General features: G+C 39.4%; 1 protein-coding gene across 5 annotated transcripts in view; it reads right to left on the minus strand.

Annotated features, from left to right (window-relative positions):
- The window catches only part of CTNNA2 (catenin alpha 2), a 1,143,090-nt gene that overhangs the window by 123,246 nt on the left and 993,309 nt on the right, over window positions 1-26,535 (minus strand). For all 5 annotated transcript variants that reach the window (XM_045979218.1, XM_045979219.1, XM_045979220.1 and 2 more), the window contains 3 exons: window positions 24,156-24,248; window positions 23,399-23,555; window positions 16,859-17,059 (listed from right to left, as the gene is read on the minus strand). In XM_045979218.1, the coding sequence (XP_045835174.1) occupies window positions 16,859-17,059; window positions 23,399-23,555; window positions 24,156-24,248 (451 nt within the window). The remainder of the gene's footprint in view (window positions 1-16,858; window positions 17,060-23,398; window positions 23,556-24,155; window positions 24,249-26,535) is intronic.

Here is a 26,535-nt window from a genome sequence, read left to right on the forward strand (position 1 = left end):
CTCCTTAATCTCTGGTATCTCATTTAGAATTAACTGACATTGTTAAACTTTCCTTAATTCACAAAGTTGTCAGTTCTCTGTAATTTTATAGCATCCTAATTAGGTATGTACCATTACAGTACTTAGTATAATATATTAAAATTGTTTGACATTTCTGTATGTCAACTGTTTTACATTAGGAGTCACTTTTAGAATGAGACCAGCTCTTCCTTCTTCTTTGCATCTTAGGCTCTTATGTTTCTGGCACAGCTAATCCATCCCAGTGGGAGAAGGATGAGAAGTGAAAGAATGGAATGTAGAAAAGAACTCCCTTGTCATTCACTATTTCAGGGACCAAATAAGCAGTACCATATTTCATTTACTAAGTCTCTTTCTGCCCATCACTTCATATTAGTTCAATAATTTTATTAAATAGTTTCATGAGTCATTAACGAAGTTATTAGTGGGCATTCTAGTTTGATCACTAGGGACCTTTCAGAAACCTGAGCTCAGAATCCTTTCAAAACTGCTTGAATAGGAGGATCACCACTGAGCATGGAGAAAGATTCATTATTGTATCCTTGACGAGTTCACCAGGGCCAAACTAGGATATCTACATGCATATGAATCCCTCAGTTGTGGTGGGGTAGTCAACCAACACACTCTCATGAGTGTGGTCCTTGCACAAACTTCAGGACCAAGGAAAGAGAAGAGAAAATGGACAAGGACCCTGTGTTTAGAGAAAGAACCAGTCTAATAAGTGTTAATATAAAATAAAAAGAATGAGAACATCTGAAAAAATCTAGGAAGAATAAAATATCAAAAGTGGGGTGGAATTGTGGCCAACTCCAGTGGAGGGGTAAGAGAATTACATTATCAGAATAACTGAAGTCAGAAGGTGTTATTTTGGGGAGACTCTGGGGGGCAATATCAGTTTCCCCCCACAGCAGAAAAGTACAGTTTCATGTGCTTTCTATTCATAATGCATTCTTTCCCCCAAAATGGTTTCTATCAGACACTGCTAAGGGATTTTATTCAAATGGTCCCCAACTCGATGTTAAGTTAGAGGAGAAGAGAGTGTATAGGAGAGTTGATCCAAACCACTGGGGGCCCAAATTTGCCCAAAGGAAAGACTGACTGGCATTTTAAAGGCTCTAAGTATACCTTGGCAGTTCAGCACATTTGTGAAGTGCAATCATTTAGTGAGAAGATCATCAGAGTCCAAAGCTCCAAGTCATACTCTGTGTAGAAGGAGGGTCTGAAGTGGACACTTTTGTAGCTTTGACACCACTCAAAAATAACAAAGGATGAACCAAAGAAGACAGCCATCATTTTATACCAGTTCGGTAGTTTTAGTAAAGAATATCATGATCAGGGGCACCTGGGTGGCTCAGTGGGTTAAAGCCTCTGCCTTTCGCTCAGGTCATGATCCCGGGGTCCTGGAATCGAGCCCCGCATCAGGCTCTCTGCTTGGCGGGGAGCCTGTTTCCTCCTCTCTCTCTCTCTCTGCCTGCCTCTCTCCCTACTTGTGATCTCTATCTGTCAAATAAATAAATAAAATCTTATCTCACAAAACAAACTGGGGGTTGCTGGAGGGAGGTGGGATTGGGAGAGGGGGAGCGGGCTATGGACATTGGGGAGGGGAGGTGAACCATAAGAGACTATGGACTCTGAAAAACAACCTGAGGGTTTTGAAGGGTCAGGGGTGGGAGGTTGGGGCAACCTGAGGGTTTTGAAGGGTCAGGGGTGGGAGGTTGGGGGAACAGGTGGTGGGTAATGGGGAGGGCACGTTTTGCATGGAGCACTGGGTGTTGTGCAAAAAGAATGAATACTGTTACGCTGAAAAAATAAATAAAATGGAAAAAAAACAAAAAAAAATCTTAAAAAAAAAGAATATCATGATCATTAATTAGTTTATTAGAGGACATTCTAGGTTCTCCCCATCCAAACAGGATCTTCCAAAATTTTGAACTTAGATTTTTTTTTTTAGTTGCTTGCTAATCAAATGGATCTGTATGTCCACCTCATGAATAATGGCTATTTCATTTCTATAAGTATTTACAGAAGCATATACTCCCACTACACATAGATGTTTTCCTACAAGATACAAGAATGCCCAGAATCATACTGAAGCACTTGGCTAGGATTTCCTGCATCATCTAGACCTTTCACTTCTGACCCTGATTTTGTATCCTCTCACTAATCTGGCTATGACTTTAGTCACTACTGGCAACATCACTTCTCTCAGATTCTGAGATTAATGTCTGAATATCAGAACCTAAGTCAAATGGAATTTTCCCTAGTGACGTAATTACTTTTCTCTTCTCTTTGACATGCACATTGTTATCTTTGAATTATATACTAGCTTCAGCTTGTTTCTTTGTATAGTTCCTCAGATCTGTCCTCTGCTCCAAATCCCTTCTCCAATCACCTTGATCCAGTCTTGGCCTTCCTTTCCCCGCTATTTAGCTCCACTATTCTCCTGCCCTCCTGACCATATACTGCATAGCTCTATCTTGATTCAGTGAATCTTTTGTGTTTTAGAAGCCACTGTATAAGCAAACAGGTACTCTGTGCTAGAAGTTAAATAAGTCCCTATTAAGTCCATGTTGTGGGATCTGTTCATATGTCCTCATGCTCTATCCTAATTATGCTGGTCTTCACCCATATTGTCCATCCCATCTTGATGTATTTGCAAATTTGTATGTGTGATAGTCAGAGATGGGCCCCAATGATCCCTCTTCTCCTGGTATTTGAACATGAGCTGAGACTAGCAACTCACTCCTAACCAATAAAATATGGTAAGGAGTATGGGATGTCATTTCTGAGATTGGATTACAAGAAGATGTTGGTTTCTCTTTTTGTTTGCCTTTTCTTTTTCTCTCACTTGCTCACTCTGATGATAGACAGCTGAGCTATGGAAAAAATCTCTATGGAAAATAACAGAGAGAGGCCTCTGGTCAACAGTCAATAAGGAACTGAGGCCCTAAGTCCACAACAGATGAGGAACTGAGGCTTTCCAACAACCACATGAGTGAGTTTAGAGATGGCTCTTTCAATGACTGATCCTTAGGACGACCAAATCTTTGTGAGAGATCTGGACACAATGGTGCACAGCTAAACTGTACCCAGCCTCCTGGCCCATGGAAACTATGAGACAATAAATGATTGTAATTTTAATCCATTAAGCTTTGGGGTGATCTCTTACATAGTAATAGGTAACTATAAAGTGTGCTATGGCAGAAGTAGAAATATCAGTAAACAGAGCAGGACATATTAAAATCTCTGTTCAATTGTAACAACTATGCTTGGTCTAGGTTTCCAGATATTTATTGGATCCAAGAAGATGCATAAATGAATCTTGATACTTGATTTTTCACAAGTTAACCAATTTGAACCTCAGTTTACTCACATTTAAACAGGGATGATAGCTGTTCCTTAGGTTTTATATAAGGTTTAAAAATAATACACTCAAAAAATTTTGTATACAATTTTATATATAAACATTGGCAGTATTTAGCTATTGGGAATAAAGTGACAAATAAAACAAATATGATCTTGCTTACGAGACACAAAAAAGTGGAATATATGCAAGATACCATTATACTTGGTATGTAAAATTCATAGTAAACCAAGCTCTTATAGTTATCACCCTCACACTATGAACCTCTGTATCTACTAATCCACATACCTTTTTCTTTATTTTTAAGCAGGCAAAATCATCTGGTCTCCTCTGGACAGAGGTAGAATTACATGATTCGTCACCAAAAAGTGGGCTTTGTGAGAACAAAATAAACCGAAAATAATACTCAAGTAGTGCTAAAATCTCTAACTGGGAAGTTTGTACAACTTATCTTGAAAACTTAGTTTCCCTGTTTCTATGCCTTCTCTCTCCTTGCCAGGACCACATCATCTTTCTGATGGTTTTACATTTTTAATAGTGAATCTCCTATGAAATCTGTCCTCAGGACAAGATTTTATATACCCAAGCCTAGAATTTTCCACTTTATCTTGATTGCCAAGAAGACCAATTAAACATTGTATCCATTATGTGGATAAAGAAGATGTGGTATATATACACAATGGAATACTATGCAGCCATCAAAAGAAATGAAATCATGCCATTTGCAACGACGTGGATGGAACTAGAGCGTATCATGCTTAGTGAAATAAGTCAATCGGAGAAAGACAACTATCATATGATCTCCCTGATATGAGGACATGGAGAAGCAACATGGGGGGGTAGGGGGATAGGAGAAGAGTAAATGAAACAAGATGGGATTGGGAGGGAGACAAACCATAAATGACTCTTAATCTCACAAAACAAACTGGGGGTTGCTGGGGGGAGGTGGGATTGGGAGAGGGGGAGCGGGCTATGGACATTGGGGAGGGGAGGCGAACCATAAGAGACTATGTACTCTGAAAAACAACCTGAGGGTTTTGAAGGGTCAGGGGTGGGAGGTTGGGGCAACCTGAGGGTTTTGAAGGGTCAGGGGTGGGAGGTTGGGGGAACAGGTGGTGGGTAATGGGGAGGGCACGTTTTGCATGGAGCACTGGGTGTTGTGCAAAAAGAATGAATACTGTTACACTGAAAAAATAAATAAAATGGAAAAAAAAACAAAAACAAAAAAAAAAAAACATTGTATCCATTATGACCTCATCAGATCTATGAGGAAAGGGAACCTTTAAAAAAGTTAGGAGACTTAATAAAAAAGCTCATAACTGGAAAAAAAAAATCAAAACCAGCTTCTCTACCTCATTTTTTCCCACAGAAACCTCCAACTTAATCTAATACTCTTGTGGAAGTATTTGCCTTCTATCTCAAACTTATGCCACTCTTTTATTTAATTGATTAATTGAATATGAATTTTGAGTGAAGTCTTCTTCGATCCCTTTTGAAATGCGGTAGAGGGAGTAGTAGCAAAAATATTTAAATACTCTCTAAATTTAAATCTTACCTTCTCCAGACCAGTGATACTAGCTTTTACCATGCTTTATCTTGATAACTCATTAAGTTAGAAGATGTTGAGCATTGGAAACTAGGAGCAAAGACAAAAGAGGACCAGTTTAATCTGCTCCTTATTCCTTGGTGACTATTTGTCAGCTGTTTCTACTCTCCAGACAGCCATCAGCATCATCCTGGCCAGTCCTAATTCTTCCAATCTATGTGTATTCTTCCCCCCTCCCCCCCCATTCCCGTGTGTATTCCTGGACTTTCTTTCGTCAGACTCTCATCTGTTTCCTCTGTGGGAGTTCCTACAGGCTGCCATTTTCATAAATTCATGTTTGGAAAATTATAATGTACATTTCAAACATCAAAATCAAATTCAAGTTCCAGAAGGCCATACATAACCCATGAGCTGAATTGTTTGATGAAAGATGAAAAAGGAATGCCGAGGAGAAGGAGGTGGGGGGGGGGGAACCTCTACATTTCATTCATGATAACTACCCTAAGAGAACCAGGGAGCATCCATCTGCTCTTGTCTAGACACAAGTTCCTTTCCCTAGGGAAAGAAAATGCTTGCTTGGAAAGTTCTTATATTTTAAAATAAGCATTTCAAAAATAATCACAAATCATTTATAAGTTAAAAGGGAAGGATGGCACATTTAATTCTGAAACTTAAGAAATGAATAAAGAGTTGAACACGAGGATGTTTAACTGAGCTTACAGTGTTTGTGGAAACCAAACCTGGTAACTACAGTTAAATTTGGCATCAGTGAGACTTAAAGGATTAAGATGTTACAAAATAATTGCTGAGATTCTGACCTTGATCATTAAGCATGTAATTTTTAAAAAGGGTACAACCTCCAAATAAGATAACATACAGTGTTAATTATATTTTTCCTTTATGTTAAAAACATTTTGGACCTTGAACTCTAATCAGCCTGGAGGAAATGAAGAGATAGTCTCAGTTCTCAAGGGGTTAAAATTTAATTCAGAAACAATACACAAATACATTTATCTAGATAGAAATACTGACAGAGTGCAGATAGTTACATTAAGAGAAAAATGGATAGTTTTTGACACAGGGCGGGGAGTGGTAGTACTAATAAGTGACACAGGTAATATGAGTAATGAGAACACAGACGTGGGACTGGCTGGTGTGGTTAGAGAGAGGAAGTCACTGGCAAAGAAGAATCCAGCTAGTGTGAAAGAACAGGTAAAATATAGAAAGGCAAACCAGGTGGGGAGATTACTTCAGAGTCACTTTGACAAGAATAAACAGAATTTCAGTTCTTATGTCCTTCTGTTATTTCAGGTCATCTGTTATTTCAGGGGTCCACAAGCAAAGCTTCCTATTTTTCCAAACCAAACTATTTCTGGGCTATTCCAAAGCTGTATCACATGGACTCCCAAACAAGTGACTGTCAGCATATTCCTCTTCTGTAGGATTCAGACAACTATTACTTGATGGGACAGAGAATCTGGGTGAAGGGAACTTACTGCCTCAGTTGTGCACAGTAAGTATATCCTGGCCACCAATTCTTATGGACACCAACACTAGCACCACTAGATTAAATATGCAGCCCCCGCTGCCACCCCACTGCTCCCACCATGGAGGCCCCCAATGCCCTTCAAGTGACAAAGAAGTACCACGCTGTTTGCAGCCTCTAGGATTCTACAACCATAATGTGAATCATACAGAATTAAAATATCCTTCCTTTTGGTTTTACTTTGACAAACAAACCCTAGCAAAGTACTATTTGTTGCAGTATGTTGCTCCTAACTCCTGGCACATGAATATGTAATCATTGGCCCTTCTATGGCCACCCTATCCCATTTCCACTTCCACACTAGAGGTTTATTATCAGCCTACAGTGGTATCTCTTAATCTCTGAAGTTGCATCCTCTCCTACGGCTCTTCAGCCCTTCATGCTAAGAGAGCTGGACATGTCTGAATTCTAGCAGAACATTACTTATGAACATGCCAATGTGGGGTAGATATTTTCACATTTCTGCTTAGCCAGAGTTTTCTGAGCTAAAATGACTAGTAAACTGGTTTAAAACATGACTCAGTAGCAGTCCTAAAATAGTGAAAGGACCAGGAGAGAGATTTACATGTTTATCTCACCAGAAAAGTGTGTTCCCATTTCAAAGGGGAACAAAAGCAGGCAACATTCACTTACAACCCAAAGGGTTAGAACAAGTAGGGGGCCTTTCTTGGAGGGAGTTCATTAACATTAAAGAACAAAGGTTTCTCTCCGCCTCTCAGGAGGGAAGGGGGCTGCTGAACACAGTTCTTAGATGAGCTCCCAGATACATAATTTTGTGGTTCTTCTCCTTATAGCAAAGGGCCTCTTTTTTTTTTTTAGTTTATGTTTTCTATTTATTTATTTTTTTTTCAGCGTAACAGTATTCATTCTTTTTGCACAACACCCAGTGCTCCATGCAAAACGTGCCCTCCCCATCACCCACCACCTGTTCCCCCAACCTCCCACCCCTGACCCTTCAAAACCCTCAGGTTGTTTTTCAGAGTCCATAGTCTCTTATGGTTCGCCTCCCCTCCCCAATGTCCATAGCCCCCTCCCCCTCTCCCAATCCCACCTCCCCCCAGCAACCCCCAGTTTGTTTTGTGAGATTAAGAGTCATTTATGGTTTGTCTCCCTCCCAATCCCATCTTGTTTCATTTATTCTTCTCCTATCCCCCTACCCCCCCATGTTGCTTCTCCATGTCCTCATATCAGGGAGATCATATGATAGTTGTCTTTCTCCGATTGACTTATTTCACTAAGCATGATACGCTCTAGTTCCATCCACGTCGTCGCAAATGGCAAGATTTCATTTCTTTTGATGGCTGCATAGTATTCCATTGTGTATATATACCACATCTTCTTGATCCATTCATCTGTTGATGGACATCTAGGTTCTTTCCATAGTCTGGCTATTGTAGACATTGCTGCTATAAACATTCGGGTACACGTGCCCCTTCGGATCACTATGTTTGTATCTTTAGGGTAAATACCCAGTAGTGCAATTGCTGGGTCATAGGGTAGTTCTATTTTCAACATTTTGAGGAACCTCCATGCTGTTTTCCAGAGTGGTTGCACCAGCTTGCATTCCCACCAACAGTGGAGGAGGGTTCCCCTTTCTCCACATCCTCTCCAGCATCTGTCATTTCCTGACTTGCAGGCAGCAACCTCTTCGACCTCAGCCGCAGCAACATCTTCCTAGGAACAACGGCAAAGGCAAGGGAAGCAAGGGCGAAAATGAACTATTGGGATTTCATCAAGATCAAAAGCTTTTGCACAGCAAAGGAAACAGTTAACAAAACCAAAAGACAGCTGACAGAATGGGAGAAGATATTTGCAAACGACATATCAGATAAAGGGCTAGTATCCAAAATCTATAAGGAACTTAGCAAACTCAACACCCAAAGAACAAACAATCCAATCAAGAAATGGGCAGAGGACATGAACAGACATTTCTGCAAAGAAGACATCCAGATGGCCAACAGACACATGAAAAAGTGCTCCACGTCACTCGGCATCAGGGAAATACAAATCAAAACCACAATGAGATATCACCTCACACCAGTCAGAATGGCTAAAATTAGCAAAGGGCCTCTTTTGAGGGCATGGAATTCACCTGCCCTCACCACGTTGCCTTAAAAGGAACAATGAGGCATGGGAAACTGGCATTGTAAGTAGTATGTTTGTTCTCTCAGCCAGAAACTTAGCATTTGCTTTCAGGATAAAGTAAACATAGATATTAAAACACATCAGCCAGATCCCTAAAATATCTAGCATATGTAGGTTTTAGTCATACAGAAAAGGCATTGAGACAAACTACACATCGCCTATTGAAGGACTCCTAAACAGATGAGATTTCCTTCACATTCCTCCTCTACTTCTGACTGCCCACCTCCATGAATACCACAACCACCAAAAAAAAAAAAAAAATATTTCCTGCACATCCTAATCACTTTGACCTTTCAGAGAGAAATAAGATACTTTATACCAATAGTCAGGGCTATATTAAAATGCATTTAAAAGATATTATGATGTCTAGGGTGAACAATCTTGGTCATTAGAGCTTCTGCTGAAATTCATTATTTTCATAATCTAATTTCAAAGTCAGTCATGGAGAAGTGACTCAGACTGTAATAGCCTTTTCTATCCACAATATCTAATATTTTGTCTTCCCAAGAAGCTGTCGCTACCACCTCCTTCTGATGTTGCTCTTACCTCTGTCTACACCCTCCACAACCCAGCCACTGGGATACACATGTCCTCCAGATCTGTTCAGTCAGGAAACCTAATCCCACTAGCAACAGAGATCAGTCCAAGTAGAGTAAGCATACCCCAAACAGCCAAGCAGATTGCTCTCTTTTGCTATATACAAACTGGGAGTAAAGGAAATCTCTTTTTGTCATAGAATCTTGAGCTGAAAGCCAGAGGCTGCTAGTGGACTTATGCTCTACTGAAAGATAATGAAACATAATGTCCTAGCTTTTTATATTCATTTTATGTTCATTTATATATTCATTCTGTTTATGTATATTAAATGCTAATTATGTGGTAACAGTGCTCTAGATTCTAGGTAGTTACAGAAACACCTGCCTCTAGGAAAACACAACCTAGTTGTGGACCACTGAGGCAGACACTGAAGATGACACACTAAACATCAAAAGACTGACACAATTCCTTGTTGTCTTTGACTGAGAATGACCCATGTCTTAAAGTACAAAATCAATACACAGAGGAGGAGGACAAAATGGAGAACATCATGGTTTTGATTTATATTTCCCTAGTGCCAAGTGATGTTGAGCACTTTTTCACTGTTGGCCATTTGGATGTCTTCTTTGCAGAAATGTCTGTTCATGTCTTCTGCCCATTTCTTGATTGGAGTATTTGTTCTTTGGGTGTTGAGTTTGGTACGTTCTTTATATATTTTGGATACCAGCCCTTTCTCCAATATGTCATTTGCAAATATCTTCTCCCATTCTGTCGGTGCCTTTTGGTGTTGTTGACAGTTTCCTTTGCTGTGCAAAATCTTTTAATCTTGATGAAGTCCCAATGGTTCATTTTTGCCTTTGTTTCCTTTGCCTTTGGAGACGTGTCTTCACTGAAGAAGCTGCTTCAGCTGAGGTTACAGAGGTTGCTGCCTGTGTTTTCCTCTAAAATTTTGATGGATTCTTGTCTCACATTTAGGTCTTTCATCCATTTTGAGCTCATTTTTGTGTATAAGGAAATGTCCAGTTTCGTTCTTCTGCATGTGGTTATCCAATTATCCCAACACCATTTGGTGAAGAGCTATTCTTTCCTGCTTTGTTGAAGACAGTTGACCATAGAATTGAGGATTCATTTCTGGGTTCCCTATTCTGTTCCATTGATTTATGTTTCTGTTTCTGTGCCAATAGCATACAGTCTTGATGACAGCTTTGTAAATAGACTTTTAAGCCCAGAATTGGGATGCCACCAGCTTTGGTTTTCTTTTTCAACATTCCTTTGGCTATTCAGGGTCTTCTCTGGTTCTATACAAATTTTAGGATTATTTGTTCCAGTTCTGTGAAAAAAGTTTGTGGTATTTTGATAGGGATTGCATTGAATGTGTAGATTGTTCCAGAGGATAGCACAGTCATTTTAACAATATTTGTTTTTCCAATCCATGACATGGAACATTTTTCCATTTCTTTGTGTCTGCCTCAATTTCTTTCATGAATACTCTATAGTTTTCTGAGTATAGATCCTTTGCCTCTTTGGTTAGATTTATTCCTAGGTATCTTATTGTTTTGAGTGCAATTGTAAAAAGTATGGAGGTTTCTTCAAAAGTTGGGAACAGAGCTACCCTATAATCCAGCAATTGCACTACTGGGTATTTACCCCAAAGATACAAATGTAGTGATCTGAAGGGGCACCTGCACCCCAATGTTTATAGCAACAATGTCCACAATAGCCAAAGTATAGAAAGTACCCAGATGTCCATCAACAGATGAATAGGTAAAGATGTGGTGTATATATACAAAGGAATATTACACAGCCATCAGAAAAAGAAATCTTGCCATTTGCAGTGATGTGGATGGAACTACAGGGTATTATGCTAAGCAAAATAAGTCAAACAGAGAAAGACAATTATATGATCTCATTGATACGTGACATTTAAGAAACAAGGCAGAGGATTATAAGGGAAGAGGGGAAAAAATGAAACAAGATGTTAATTTTTAAAAAAAGAAATGGAGAACATCACAGGAAGGACAGTGGAGGCAGCATAGATGTGTTTTGCCTGGAAAATAATAACCATGCCTGTTTGGATAAAGCAGAGAGTTCAAACAGAGAATTCATGGGCAACAACTGTCCTTGTTCGGTGCAGTCACCAGAAAGCCAGGAAACAGTGACACATTTATTAAAAAAATCAGTGATACTGACCATCCTCAGATGACAAAATATCAGGCCACTTAGGAGGAGCTGTGGCCCTGAGGCATCAACTGGTTTAAAGTTAAAGTTAGTTGCCAGAGTCAAAGAATGGAGTTCTTCTGATTCTTCACCTGGATTTTTTCAACTACGTTGTACTGACATAGCTTACCACCCATTACTATTTCCAATTTTGGTACTTTCTATTTGCTGATCCTCTTACATTTTCTAGGCAAAATATATAGAAATGGTGTAAAAAGTTCCTCTCTGTGTTGCTGGGGGGAGGTGGGATTGGGAGAGGGGGAGGGGGTTATAGACATTGGGGAGGGTATGTGCTATGGTGAGTGTTGTGAAGTGTGTAAACCTGGCGATTCACAGACCTGTACCCCTGGGGATAAAAATACATTATATGTTTATTAAAAAATAAGAAATAAATAAAAAATTTAAAAAAAAAAGTTCCTCTCTGTTCTTATGAAAACTTTACAAAAGCACAGAAGTAAAAATTATACCATCTCCATTTAGTGAAGGAAAGAAACTAAGAAGGCAATATACTATATGACATTCTGTATGATAATACTGTGGAAAGAGTAAAAAGATCAATGGAGCCAGGGGCAAAAGATGGGGGGAGGGGTTTGAGGGATAAATAGGTGGAGTATAGATGACTTTTAGGGCAATGAAGATATCCATCATTATGTTATCACACAGTGTAATGGTCATTATATGTTAGTCTAAACCCACAGAAAGTATAACATGAGTGAACAGTATGATAAACTACGGACACTGGGACATTATGATGTGTCAGTGAAGCTTCTCTAACTGTAACAAATGTACCAATCTGGTAGGGCATCTGATCATAGGAAAGTCTATGAATGTATGGAGTCTAGGGGTACATGGGAATTCTCTGTACTTTCTCCTCAGTTTTGCCGTGAACATCAAACTGCTGTAAAAAATAGTTTTAATTTTAAAAAAAGGTAGAGAAAGGGGGAAAGAAAGAGAAAGAGTGAGAAAGAGTGAAAAGAAAGAGAGAAAAGAAGAAAAAGAAAACTATACCATCTGTTTGGACCACATGTTCTCCAAAGTACTGGAATTTTAATCTCCACATACTGAGTGCCCACTAACATGGAGTTCTCATTTAAAATACTTTTTTCCTGTTTCCTCTTTTTTTCACCCCTCTTTATTTGTACCCTCTGAAAAGGGAACCGCTGGCAGAATTCAAAGATCTCTCAACTTAACCACATCCACATTGTCACAACTTGTATCAGATATCCAATTTATAAAAATGACATTTCAATATAATCCATTCAGTGAAGATAAGCTACTCTTTATATATCTAAATATGCTATGACTGAATGTACTTCCAACCCCCCCCAACCTTCTGCAGCAATCTGACCTTGTAAATGAGATCTCTGAAGATGGATCTGGTCAACCATGCATGTGTTTACTACCAAGTTGTTGGGAATTTGTTAGAATTCAGGTTTTACTGAAGAGCCCATTAAATATGCTATGTAAGTATTTAATGGGTCCAATGTGGATCGGGTTTGAGTTTCTATCACCCTAAATAGCTTTATTTTAAAAAGGGGGGGTAAATTTTTATATAATGTTGCCCTAGGATTTTTAGCATACTAATAATGCACAAAATTATTTTCTCAAATCTAATTCAGCATTCATAAAAACACAAAAAGCACTCTTCAACAAAACACTATCTTCACTGAGAAAGTCAAGTAATTCATGGAAAAATCAGCTACAGACTGTTATGTCACTCTTTGGATCCCTTTCAATTTCTAGCCACTCCAAGAAGGCAGCCAGGTGGTAAAATGGGAGTCCTTCTGCAGAGGCCCTCCCTGGCAACATTTCCATGTCTAAACAGGGGCTGGCCTATGTTTGCAAACCCCTTCAGCAGCAAAGTCTGGTCTAGTCAAGACTTGGAATGTTCAGCCTTTTTTTAGATTCTTCTTTGTAATACATATGTAATTCTTCCCATACCCCACCCCCTTCACTTCTTTTATCCTATGGTCACAGTACATAAGCTCCATTTTGCCTTGTTTAAACTTGTCCCTATTTAGGGATATTTCCTCCTTCAGAGCAGCTATCCTGAATGGAGGTTATTCTGACCACCCTTCAGGCCTCTGGCAATGTCCAGAGATACTTTTGATGGTCACAGCTTGGAATGGGGAAGAAAATAGGTCCTCCGAGGATCAAGTGGGTAGAAGCCAGGGGTGCTGGGTATCCTACAAGGCACAAGGCAGCTCCCCACCCTCCAGAAATAATTACCTTAACTAAAAGGACAGTAGTACAGAGACTGAGAACTTCTGCTTTAAGGTCTGGGATATAACAACTCAGACATAAAACTGAGATGGTGGCAGGCAGAAGAAAACACGGTATTTTTTGTCTTTCATATTCTGGACTCTTCCTTTTCTTCCCCCTTCCTTTTGGCACCTTTGCCCTCCTTGCCCACTACCCCTGTGTTCTATCCCCAAAATAAAATGTACTCTCAGGACAAAGTTTGATAAGATAATATTAAAAAAAAATTAAATGTGGCTCTCATTTAAATTAAATAAATAAATAAATAAATAAATAAATAAATCAGAAACAAAGCATTAGCCCAAAGGTAGAAATCTGGATATTAAGGATATATATAGCAGTTTTATTTTGAGGACACAGGTCTCCATAGCTCAGCCAGACAGTGACAAGAAGACTAATTCAACAAAACTTCACAACCATAATTGCAGAACTCTTCCTACCATCTCCCTCCAACTCCCAAGTGTCTAGGACAGTCCCAGCAATTCTCATTAGCAGGGGTGAGTTAACAGCTCAAGCTTTTGCTTTCATTTCTTTGACAACCTGTGTAGCTACTCATAAGAAGCAATATTGTTTCTATTTAGGAAAGAGAAAACTGAGTAAAGAAGCCAAAGAATGTATATCCATTGTATATTCTAGTTCTGATCCCACCAACATCCACTTTTCCTTGATACATATTTCTGTACATTCAATTACAGTTGTGTAGAAACTATTTCCATCTCTTCCACCTGATGACTGCCCTAGTTACCATCAATAGTTCTTGAAAAATATAAAAAGCCTTGTACCACTTCTCTGTTCAATTAAGAACTGTATGTGAACATCAGAATCTCAAAGGTATCTTTAGTTAACTCCCCAGAGTATTTAGTCACTGAAAGGAAGGGTTGAAATGAGAATTTTAAAAGCCCTGACAGTAAACAAATAAGAGAAAAATCTAGACTAACAACAACAATCCTGGATGGATTGCTGTTTCATATTTCACTGATTTTGTTGTTAAAAGAAAAGAAAGAAAAAAAAAAAGGAAAGAAAGAAAGGAAAAGCACCCAGAAAATTTACATTCCAAGAGTCTGAGTGAAAATTATGTAAAAATAGCTCAATCAACTAAACATGCTGCCCTTGCCTTTAAGCAGATTTTGACCGAATGGGCACCGTACCTTCTGTTCATTAAAGCAGCTCAAAATACAACGCAAAAACAACTCCAGAATATCTCTTGAACAATGCATGAGTTCTTGGTGTGCACAAAATCACACCTAAATTGGCCATACCCTCTGTGCCTTTCATCTGTTACAAAGAGTATGCCACCCAGTCATGAGCAGGCATGCACTGACAGTCCTGCCTCCATGCCTTCCACCCTTCTCTGCTACTCCTTCCCCAGGGTCAGACCCAAGGGAGGGTTGCCATGTGCCAATGCACCCTATAAGCAGAGACTTTGTAACAGAATACTAAGGGGCCAGAAACTGAGAGCCACAGAAATGCAGGTCTTCTTAAGGGTGAAGAAAGGGGTGCCTGGGTGGCTCAGTCATTTAGTGTCTGCCTTTGGCTCAGGTCATGATCCCAGTGTCCTGCGATCAATGAAGAACCCCTTATCAGGCTCCCTGCTTGGCGGGAAGCCTGCTTCTCCCACTCCCCCTGCTTGTGTTCCCTCTCTAGCTGTCTGTCTGTCTCTCTCTGTCAAGTAAATAAACATAATGTTCTTAAAAAAAAGGGGGTGAAGAAAAAGTCTTTATGTTGGAGAGTAAGATGCCTGTTTCTAATTCTTCCAAATGAGGGAAGAAACTGTAGGGCTTACTTTGTGCTGCTTTATTGAATGCTAAGGACAAGCAAAGTTGAAAGAAGACAGTGCTAAATTTCAACTAATTAAAATGCACATATATCTTATTATCATTATTATTATTTCTAATCCTAAATCTGTGATGATTCTCAAGAGCAACAATCCTTGAATGTGCTCTTTCTGTTGTGATGTTATTCAATTCCCTTTCTGTTTATATTTCAAAGAGAGCATCCGAGGTCCACGTTTATTGCTGGTTTTTTCTTTGCTATTTCAGACTAACAAACATCTACAGATGTCTTTATAAATAACCTTTTTCCCTGTAGAAGGAAACCTATTTCAACTAACATGTTGTATCATGTAGAACTTGGAAGACTGCTTTATCTGACCTTTTAGAAACACGTCTGTTTTTTTTTTTTAAATCCTAATAGTTTCCACAGTCAATCTACAGACCAGGAAAGGACACCATTGACATTTGAGGAGAGGTCCTTGTGTGCGTACATAGGACTCCGTTCATTACCTTTTCCCATCCCCATCCAAAACAAGCTTAAATTCTCTTTTTTCTATCCCTTTGTGTTCTCTCCTTCCCTGAACTTTCTAACCACTGCTCCCCCTCACAACACACACAAACACACACACACACACACACACACACACACACACACGCACACACACACACAGTATTAGGGACTTGAGAAAGGGTCTGAAGCCCAGTGACTCTTATCTAGAGCAAAAACTACTAAAAATCGGGCAGTCTTTGACACACCTATTCAAAGGGATGAGTTGTTCTGCTAACTCAGTGAAAATAAGCCTTTTTTTCTCCATCCCAACACACCAGAGAGCTATGACCGGCTCCCACGAGTACCCAAGACTACCATAGCAGGGATCCCCTAGTAGACAGCATGCACTCTAGAACAGAACATAGAAGGCTTTCTTAGAGGAGCAAGACACATACTCAAACTCTGACCCGTGGCAGCTACCACCCCCTTTGAGCTTTTCATATCCAGATACTATCAAGACCCTTTATGCTTTCTCCTTCCTCAAGGTCCTCTCTTCTCAAGAAACAGATGGAGAATTGGTTTCAAATTCAAGATTCCCAGTCTCCACCACATCTCCACTGTCCTCTAGACTGGCGACCTTTTTCCAGTCCCTTAAGTCATTTAAACCTCCACTTTCATATCCATAGTCGGAGATAATAAAAATCTGCCTATTTCATAAGACCCTTGTGAGAATCAAGGGAGATCACAGGTGAAAACTATAAAGTAGTATATACATGCAAAGCAATAAAGTTGTTATTCTGTTAAAGTTATTCAAATTCAAACTAAAAAAACTGAGAGTTCCCCTGTTACGATCAGATGTAGTTCAGAAGACAGAGGCTTATAAAAGACAATAAAAAAGATTAATTCAAATATGGAAATTAATCATGGCATTGACATTTTGGTTGTATCTAATATCCCTGTTTACCTGTCTCAGAGAGCAATTTTGTAGCTTCCAGAACCTTCTCAGTATATACACCAGCTTCATAGTTCTCCATCTCTGCATTGATGATGTGTATCACTCGAGCTGCCCGGCCTCTGATGGCCCCCGCAGTCCGGTCCAGGGTGTCCACATCCCCTTCCTGGAGGGCTATCACACACTTGTTCACATCCTCCAAAATGTGATTCTCTGCAGAGGAAATACAAATATATTTACATGATTTTATGCCATTCACACACTTAGTAAGCCACCTGAGAGTCATCAACTTCCTGACCCATCACCTTGCACATCTCAATACATGCCTTATAACACTGCAATGACATTTTAAGAATATAGTTTATTATTACAGTAGCAGTTCTCAAACTTGAGCATAAGCCCGAGGCTCCCAACATCATACAGAAGGCCAAGGTGTCACTCCTACTAGAGTTTCTGACTCAGTAGACCTGGGGTGGGCCCAAGAAATTGCTTTTCTACCTAGTGTCCAGGTGATTCTAATGCTGTGGGCTTGGGGACCATACTTCCAATATCATACTTTGAGCAGTCCTTTCAATATCTGAGATTTATCGCATTTTAACAGTGGTTGTGGCAGGAGCGCCTGGGTGGCTTACTCAGGTGAGCACTGACTCTTGGTTTCAGCTCAGGTAATGATCTTGGGGTCCTGGGATCCAGCCCTGGGGAAGGCTTCATACTCAGCAGGAAGTCTGCTAGTTCCTTTCCCTCTGCCCCTCCCCCACCACCCTCACCCCTGCTCTCACTCATACTCCTATTCTCACTCTTTCTCTCGCTCTCAAATAAATAAATCTTACAAAAAGAAAAAAGGAAAAAAAGTGGTTGTGGCAGTGAACACGAAGCCAACCTGATCAGGCAGAAACATTTCCAAACATGACCAGAATCAAGCTCTGGGTGCATGCTTTTTTTTATCATGTTTTTATTAAGAAGACATTTAAGGGAAACTCTGAAATGACCAATACCACCTAATCAGTATTTTAATGTCATGTCATGCACAAGGTATATGCAACAGGAAAACTGACCAGATGAAGAGGATGAGAGTATTCTCCACAGTTAAAATATAATCCAGTCTGTGGCTGTCTCCCTCAGATTAGAGTCAAGGTCAGTGATCACTCTCCCTCATTGCCCAAAGTAGAATCCAGACAGGCAAGGTGGCAAGTTTCACTTTCCAGTAGCATAGAGAAAACGTGCAATTTGGTCCCTCGTGGTTTTGCACGTATGCAATTTTGTATTTTTAATGCCCAAAGTGAGATCTATAATTATGCCCCTTGAACATTCTTTAGAAACAGAATTCTAAGGAAATGTTGAAAAAGTTTAGTGCTCTGTGGAAAGAAAAGAACTTAAGCCAAAAATACACACACACACACACACACACACACACACACACTATAAATAAAGAGAATAAATGAGAAATAATCTTAAGTAATCTGGTAACTTTAAAAAAATTCAATAAATAGTTAATAAAGGATTTAAAGAAATTATTATCTCAAGAATTTTCTCAGGCTGGCTCTGAATTTAAAAAATTTCTAAATAGGGAAAGAGGGGAAGTACTCAGCCAACACCAGTCTGCACCATGGATCTCTCCTTTCATTAAGTCAGTCCCTCAGAAAGAATATCTGTTCTTTCAAGGACCCTAGGCAAAAACCCAAAGTCTAACTTACTTTTTGTAATGTAACCTCTGTTTTGAACTCATACAATAGGATTTCCTCATTCAAGCCACTATGAATTTCTGATTTCTACCTTTTCCAGTTCTTTAATTTCAAACAGAAAATAAAATAGAGAAAATGGAAAATTTTAATACTCAGATTTTTAAAAACTCACAAAAAGTAGTACTTCTTGAATGCTAACATTTTCTTGAGTAAAAAAGAAACAATTGTAGAAATACAGACTTTAAGATGCTTTCAGTTTGGTTAAGGAATTCTGAAAACCACCTCTTTCTGAGATCCCAGTTTGTGTCATACAAACTCACTTAAAAGGACACCTGAGTAGAAGAAGGTTTACTCAAACCTGATATAGGGTTTCAAATACAAAAGTCTGATTTTGAAAGGCCTGGCGTATGGCCCTGCTGGATCTCTTCAGAGGATTCAAATGTGCCCTTGCCCCAAAGCGAGCAACTCGGAGGGACTGCATGTCAAGAACATGTATCCATCTGCTATTTTTGCTTTCTCTAAAACAACAGAACAGCAACACTACTGCTTTTTCGTGCATCGTTTATAGATTGAATTTTAGATTCCACCTCTATTCTGAAAGCAGAACAGAGATGGAATGTCTTAATTATATTAGATCCTAATAATCTCCCTGGAGTTGATTAAAAAAAAATTTTTTTTAATTCTAAGAAGTCCACTCATAACCTAATATCTTAAAATGAAAAAATTTTTTCTTTAAAACCTATTTCCCAAACTAGAAATGTGCAACTAATTTAATTAGGACACCAGAAAAAAAATGTGCTTTAATAGATTAAAGGATACATATTTGAAAGAGGCTAGCAGAAGCTGGAAATCCAGGATCTCAAAAGCACTGTTTTTAATTATCCAAATCAACTAATTTGTACAATGGTTAGTTTTAGTTAATCACGCTATGTGACTGAAGTATAAATTTTACAATTTATTGACTAGTTTTTCTTAATCAATTTTTTTTTAAATGCTAAGATAGCTTACTCAGCATTTCCCAGCATTTCCATTTTGGGGTACCCCTTTTATGGAAAAATGAATCACCATTCCCTCATCATAGTAGTTATATTGGCGGATGGTGTATATGTAAAAGCTAGGATTTGGAATGTTGCAAAATAGATTTGCATTTTATTAAGCTCAATATGAACAATGTATTTGAGAAAGAACAGGACCTGTTCATACAGACATGTTAATTGATCAAAAGATCCTACATAGTGTATACATAGAGTTCCAAACCCCTTGCAATAACTTCTCCCCTCCTCTCCTCTCTCCACCCTCAGAGTCTGGGACCCACAAGTCTGGAAGTCCACCAGTCTAGGATCAAGAGATACCGTGAATTATTTGAAGGCAGACTCGGCCCTTCATTCATATTTTCATTCCTGACAGTGCCTTATACACAGCAGGTAAACAAAGAAAAAGCACTAAATAAACATCTATTGAAAGGAGACCACTATGTATTTTTATCCTAAGGGATTTTCAAGAGAAAAAAACTCAAGACATAAAAACAGGAATACTGTCCCAACTAGAAAAGAATACAGTAGAAAAATAGTAAAAAGCATAAGGAGAGAGGGCTCCATGGCTGGGAAAAACCCCTTAAGTTCTTTGGATATCACACCTGGATAGGAAGCATGGTTTTTAAATATATCATAAAACACTTTACTGCATTATTTTTTGTAATAAGCTTGCTTGAATTTTTTCAACCTTACTATTTCAGAAAAGATGTAATTTTGTTATTAAAAAAAAAAAATCACTGATGACCAAAGCATTTATTATAAACCACAAAGGTATAGATTCTAAATCCAAAACCAAAGTTCACTGTTTCCTTTTAAAAACTCTCACAAACTCAAGACCTGGAACCAAAAGAAAAACAACAGGCAAACACAACAAAATGCTTGGACATTACAGGATTCTGTTTATCTGTTCTTCAGATCTTAGATGCCTGCTATTATGTGAGCCAAACCCAAGAATTAAACTGTCACATGGTTAAAGCCAAGACACTCATTTTAAAACACTATTAAAAACTGTAGTTTTTACCCAGTGGGAAAAACTTAAGTGTCCTAACACAGCCATTTCACTTTTTTACGAGCCCAGGCCACATCTGAAAATTGGTTTTGCTCCTGTAATGTTAATAGCTAGCATCATTACTCCTCCAACTTGTTGCATTTCACACGGACAAATTAAGCACTCAAGGACACAGTTTCAGGTAGCATGAACAAAACAAAACTGTGAGGCTTTTAAAAAACAAAGATCTTTGCCTTTTTTTTAAATACAGTTTTCTGCCAGGACAGATATTCCCCTTAGAAGAAACTGATACATAAAATGTCATTAATGCCATTCCAAAAGATCTCCTGGGCCAAACTTGCAATTTACTGATGCAAATGTTTTGGCTTCAGCTCGGAGAGGAAAGGAGAAGTAGTTTCCCCAACAATTGGGTCGCATCCATAGCCTACCAGCAGGACAGAGCGGGCTGTGTCATTATTTGTCAAGCCCGGCTGTGGAAAGGTACCTGCCACCTCCAATTGTCAACTCCAAAGACATGCTTCAGCAGGCTCTGCCAAGTCTGGCTCCCTGACAGCACCTGTTCATTTTCCTGTCATGGCCTGCCGTGGCACTTGTACCACTGGGGTTGGACTGCACAGTGTTATCAGCAGAAGCCAAAGCCTTTCCTTGTTGCTGGTAATAATGAGATGCACAAAGGAAACGCAGGGAGAAAGGTGGTGAAGAGGCAGGGCTGGGGGAAGAAAATTAAGAAAAAGCTTTGCAAATGGAAACAGTCTGAGATAAGACCTCATCATCCTGCTTTTCCCTACCTTCAGAAATTTTTGTACATATACTTCAAAAAAAGGAGAAGTTGGGAAGTTTCTGAATTCTGAAATGATTCCTCTTTGAAAAAGGGAGTCCAGGCATATTTTCTACTCATTTGCAGGCAAAAGGGGTGACAGAAGCAAATTTCCAGGGGCTAAGAGGATTGCTGTGAGACCTGAGGTTGGTGAGGGAGAGCCCCTACCTGTCTGGCAGAGACTGACTAGATACAAGAGGTGGCCACCCGTTTATTCCACACCATCCAAACCCCCAACATTGCACAAGAGATACACTTTTCAGATTATCTTTTACATGGTTAGGACTCAGCCATTGTCAAAGCTAATCTCAAATGGCAACATATTGAATTCTTTATCAGCTAGCTTCCACATATGGGTATATTTAAATGAATAGCTGCTTTGAAAAGTCACTGAAACATCGCACTTCAAAAACGAAAAACGAGAAAGGTTACTGAAAGGAATGAGAAAGTGGAACGAGGATACCAGAGGTGGGGAGAAGAGAACGACTAACAAGGAAAGCTAGATGTGCCATAAGAAATTTCCTGCTATCTTGACTCACTGAGACCCACATAGATTCTGAAAAAGAGGATTATCTGGATTTTCACACCATCTCTGCCCAATTACCTACCCCCTCGGTGACTTAGTTTACTCAAAGGAAGCCCTGGAATACTAAAACCTATCTTATGGAATTTTGGTTAAGAATTAAAGCAAACAGAAGAGTCAGGTAAATTATAGACACTGAACACGTGTTCACTCATTTTTCCCATCTGCCTTCTCTTGCTCTCCATGGTTTCAAAGTTGGGTTTTCCATTATCCATCAGACCTAAAGATTTGACTCTGCTGCTCTCAGACAAGCTTCAAACAGAAGCCTCAGTAGGACTCCATTGTCTGTTTCTTACAGAAAAGCAAAGACTGCACCTAGACAAAATCTCCAAACAGGATAAGCATCCCCCAGAAATTCCTTCTAAATTATTGCAGTCAGAATTCCCTTCTGCTTGGATCCCACCAGCACTGCTGTGACCCCTTCCGTCCCAGGCCTCAGGTGGCCAAGAACAGGCAGGGCCTGGTCAAGGCTTGTTCTACCTGTGGGTAGAGTCAATATCTGGTCAATTTTAATTTTCAAGGGTCACTTGATTATTTTAATGCCTCACAAAGGAGGCTGATGTTATCAGCAACCTCCTCTCCCATTCCTCCCACAGAGACTCTTCTAGGTAAAATGTGCCAAATGTGTTTGGACAAATGTATTTGGAAAAAAGCCCATTTGCTGGCTGGTAGCCCAATTTTGAAACAGCATTGATGAGTACCATTAAAGGTCAAATTGACTACACAGTTATTCAAATACACTAACATCCTTCAGTCTGGCTTCATCTACAAAGAAAAAAGTTAAAATTTCAAGTGATGACTCTTTTTACTTGTTTTCTCTAACTTCCTTACACATCCTCACAGATAAGTAATCAAAACCTCAATGGCTCCCAAGTATCTCCTAATGGATACATTCAGTGACAAGTATTTGTACCTGCCTTTTTTTTTTTTTAATTGTGTTATTTGTCTACCTGCCTTATCATAAACCTGGGTAACTTCATTTATTGGAAAAAAATGACCCCTTCAAACATGGTTAAATTAGGCTAACTGATTGTTTTTTTGATTTTTTAGATACAAACTATGAGGATTAACCAATCTCACATACCATACCCTTTTAAAAGATGGGTTATTCAGATGTATGCCAACCCAACCTGCTTTAAAAACCCTAAGAACTAAAAAAGGAACCCACGTCTCCTTAAATAATCTTTCCAGGTTGCCGATCTTTTCATCGGAAAGTTGTGTTTTCCTCTCAAATGCTTTGACTCAGTGTTTTGAAATAATGTGCACACAAAAGAAGACTTTCTAAGAGGATATTCCAATCACATTTGTAGAGATGAATGAAAGCTCAAAGGGCCAAGAAGACCACTTGAAACAGAGACCCATGACCCTTGCAAGATACTCCTAATCTTGTTCTCCAGCTGCCTTGGAAGAGGCCTATTTGTGATTACCTGAGACAGAAAGGAAGTCATCCACTGAGGTGATGTCATCCACGGCCTCTGTCAGCACTCGGACCTGCTTCTCCCACTGGTCTTTGAAGACATCCATGTTGTCCTGAGCAACTTTGCTCTGTGGTCGGGCAGCCAGTGTGAGAGCAGCATTGATGACCTATTTGTTAGAAATATCCAGAAACACACTGACTACACTATTCAAAAACAAAAACAAAAACAAAACCAAGAAGGTCAAAGGCCACATTGAAACCCTGGACACTGTAGCTTCTACAGATAAGAGGGTTGTCAGGGTTCAAAAGATAATCCAAAACATGAAAGATGAAACATATTATCAACTACCATTTGTTTTCATTTGCCTTGTTTTTCATTTTTGTTTTTAAGATATAGTCATCAGCCTCAAGTTTCAAAAAGTGTTTCCTGGACAAGTTGTATTTACTTAGCACAGATGTAGTAGAAAGCTAACTCCTGTCCTACACATACGAGGTTAGAATTTAGTTGAGACAAGATAAATAGATATGGAGCATTTAAATGACAGTCTCAAACAGACCAAAGTCAATAAGAGTGGAAAACACAATAATTACCACAGTAATTTTGAAGACTGGGGCAGTTAGAAATTCTTTTTGAAAGAGAGAGAGCTCTTGAAACAGATCGGGGACAATGGCAAAGCAAGGCAGGGAGAGACCAGAGGGCCTGATTGTAGAGGACCCCGAGTGTTAGGCCACCAATGGGCTTTTGAAACAAAGTGAATGAGGCTTACCTGGGGACACAGGCTGTCAATCTGGGTGGCTGCCATCCGGACTAATTTTACCCCTTCCTCATTGTTGGAAATGGAACAGGCCAAGTTGGCAACCTGGATGGAAGAGGATTGGAGTGAAAGTCATTTTGGGGCGAAGGGAAAGTATACTGTTGCATGACCTTGCACCTTCTCTGGAGTCCTGCATCCAGGGGAATCCTATCACAAATAAGGGCACCTTTCAGTGATTTACCAAATATTGCTAGTTCTTACGTTACATTAGACATGTATGCCAGAAAAGCAGAGAGCTAATAGTAATGTGTTACTTCAAGCACATGCAATAATGCATTTAACTGGGTTACTTTGATCCATTTTCCCGTATAGATTGCTCCCGTATGGTAGGATGACCTACCCTCTCACTTGAGCCATCAGACCCTCTCCAGAGTGCACACTCTCCAGGGAGTGTGGGGCACTAGGATTTTGGCCACAGAAGTGCTGAACTCTGACCAATGAGGGAAAACACTACAGTATACTTTGGATTTAAAAGAGACTCACAGAAAGCTGAAAATGAGAGAGTTCTACCCAACGGAACCCTTATCTGCCTATCAGAGTCTGTCAGGAAAATGCTAGTCCACCAGTAGCCCACTCAAGGGCTTTCAGGGTCCAGCCAGTCCTGAGAAACCCATTGAAAAGCCTGACCAAATCCAGGAGACAATGATAGAGGGTACAACAAATTGGAATATGAGGGTCTAGTATAAAGGCATTCAATTCTGATTTTTAAAAATACTATGCCAGACAAAACAGCTGCACTATATTCGAGTTCCCTAGTCAAGCATTTCAATTTGTGTCATTCTTCTTCTTCAAGGAGAGCGAGCTAGTGATACAAGGTCAGATTGATTGGCCAAGGTCAACAGCACACAAAGCCACCATCAAAAACACTGATCAGTCCCATCAGGCTAGTGCCAAGAGGACAAGAGGACAGGGATTAGAAAGGGCAAAGGAGCAGAGAAGGGCCACCAGGGCTAGGAGCAGTAGGGCAAGTAGAACAAGTGATTAGCAGAGCAAGAATCCCCTGAGCCTTGAGGTCACTTGCCCTCTTGTATCCTGCCACCTCTGCTCTCCAAAACCAGGCTGCCTCCTTACCATGCCTTAATGCTATGGAAGATTAAAATGCACCACACATATGTGTGTTCCAAATGCAAAAGAAAGCTTAGTCGGACAGTGTGGAGAGGAAGGGATTGGAGGTCAGGAGGCTTAACCACTAACTAGTTATATAGTCCCTTCACATCTGGAGGACCATTTTCTTATCAGCAAAAGGAGATGGGTAGATGGAGATACTAGGAACACTTTCAAGATTACTTCAATAAATCATTTAATGTTAAGAATCCCATTTTGAAGCTTTTAAGGAAGAACACTTGAAGTCTATTGCAATGAGAATATGTACTATGAGAAACCACATATGAAATTCCAAACATTATCAGTTTCTTATAGTTTACCTCAGATTCTTCAGATATTCTGAAAACTAAATAAAATGGTGAAAATAAAGTTGATTTTTAAAGACAAATATGCCTTACTGTGCCCATTTATAGGATACCAAATGCCCAAAGGCATGAGTCTTCTTGGAGGCAGAGCAAATATAATGCAGGTTCTCGATTTTTGTTCTGTTGTCTATACTTCACATTTTTGTTAGTCTTTGTTATACTTGTATTCAAGTGCATTTTACATTCTAAGAGCTACAATAAGTATGTGATATAAAATTGGTGCTCAATATGTGTGTAATGAAAGAGCCTTTAATAGCTTTTATATATATGTATATATTATATGCAGTACATCATATACTCTCAAAGATCTAGCTGAGCTACCCCTTTAATCTAGCGAATCCAAGTTTATATTACCTTCCAGCAGGTATTTACAACACTGTGGTACTGAACAATGATTTCTATATTTTGGCCCATTGTTGAGTTCATAAGGTAGTGTCCCTGTTCACGGTGGCATGAAAAAATGTAAGGATGGGGTGACTTTTCCAGAAAGATGCATGTATTTAATTTCCATTTCTTCTAATATTCAATTAAATTCTTCCTATTTTTGCTGTTGGACAGCTTTCCATTTTATAAAACGAGGATTTCAGATGGGTTTGTTTGCTATCATCCTTGCCTGGTGTGTAAGACTCGAGGTCACACTTTTGCACAGCCCTGAACTTAAGCTGAAAGCTTTGGATGTGGCTTTATATATGACAATAAGAGAGCCTGAGGGCTGAGAAAAAGGGGATCAGCTCCTGAGGAAGGAAATGCCCCCCAGTAACTTCTGCATGGTGATAATGAACTTTTCTTTGTGTATCTTTTGAAATGTGTCTTCATTTTTTGTTTAAATAAACTCTATTATGGCTTAGATCTAAAGTGGGAAT

Source organism: Meles meles, chromosome 15, assembly GCF_922984935.1.
Source record: "Meles meles chromosome 15, mMelMel3.1 paternal haplotype, whole genome shotgun sequence".
NCBI classification, from domain to species: domain Eukaryota; kingdom Metazoa; phylum Chordata; class Mammalia; order Carnivora; family Mustelidae; genus Meles; species Meles meles.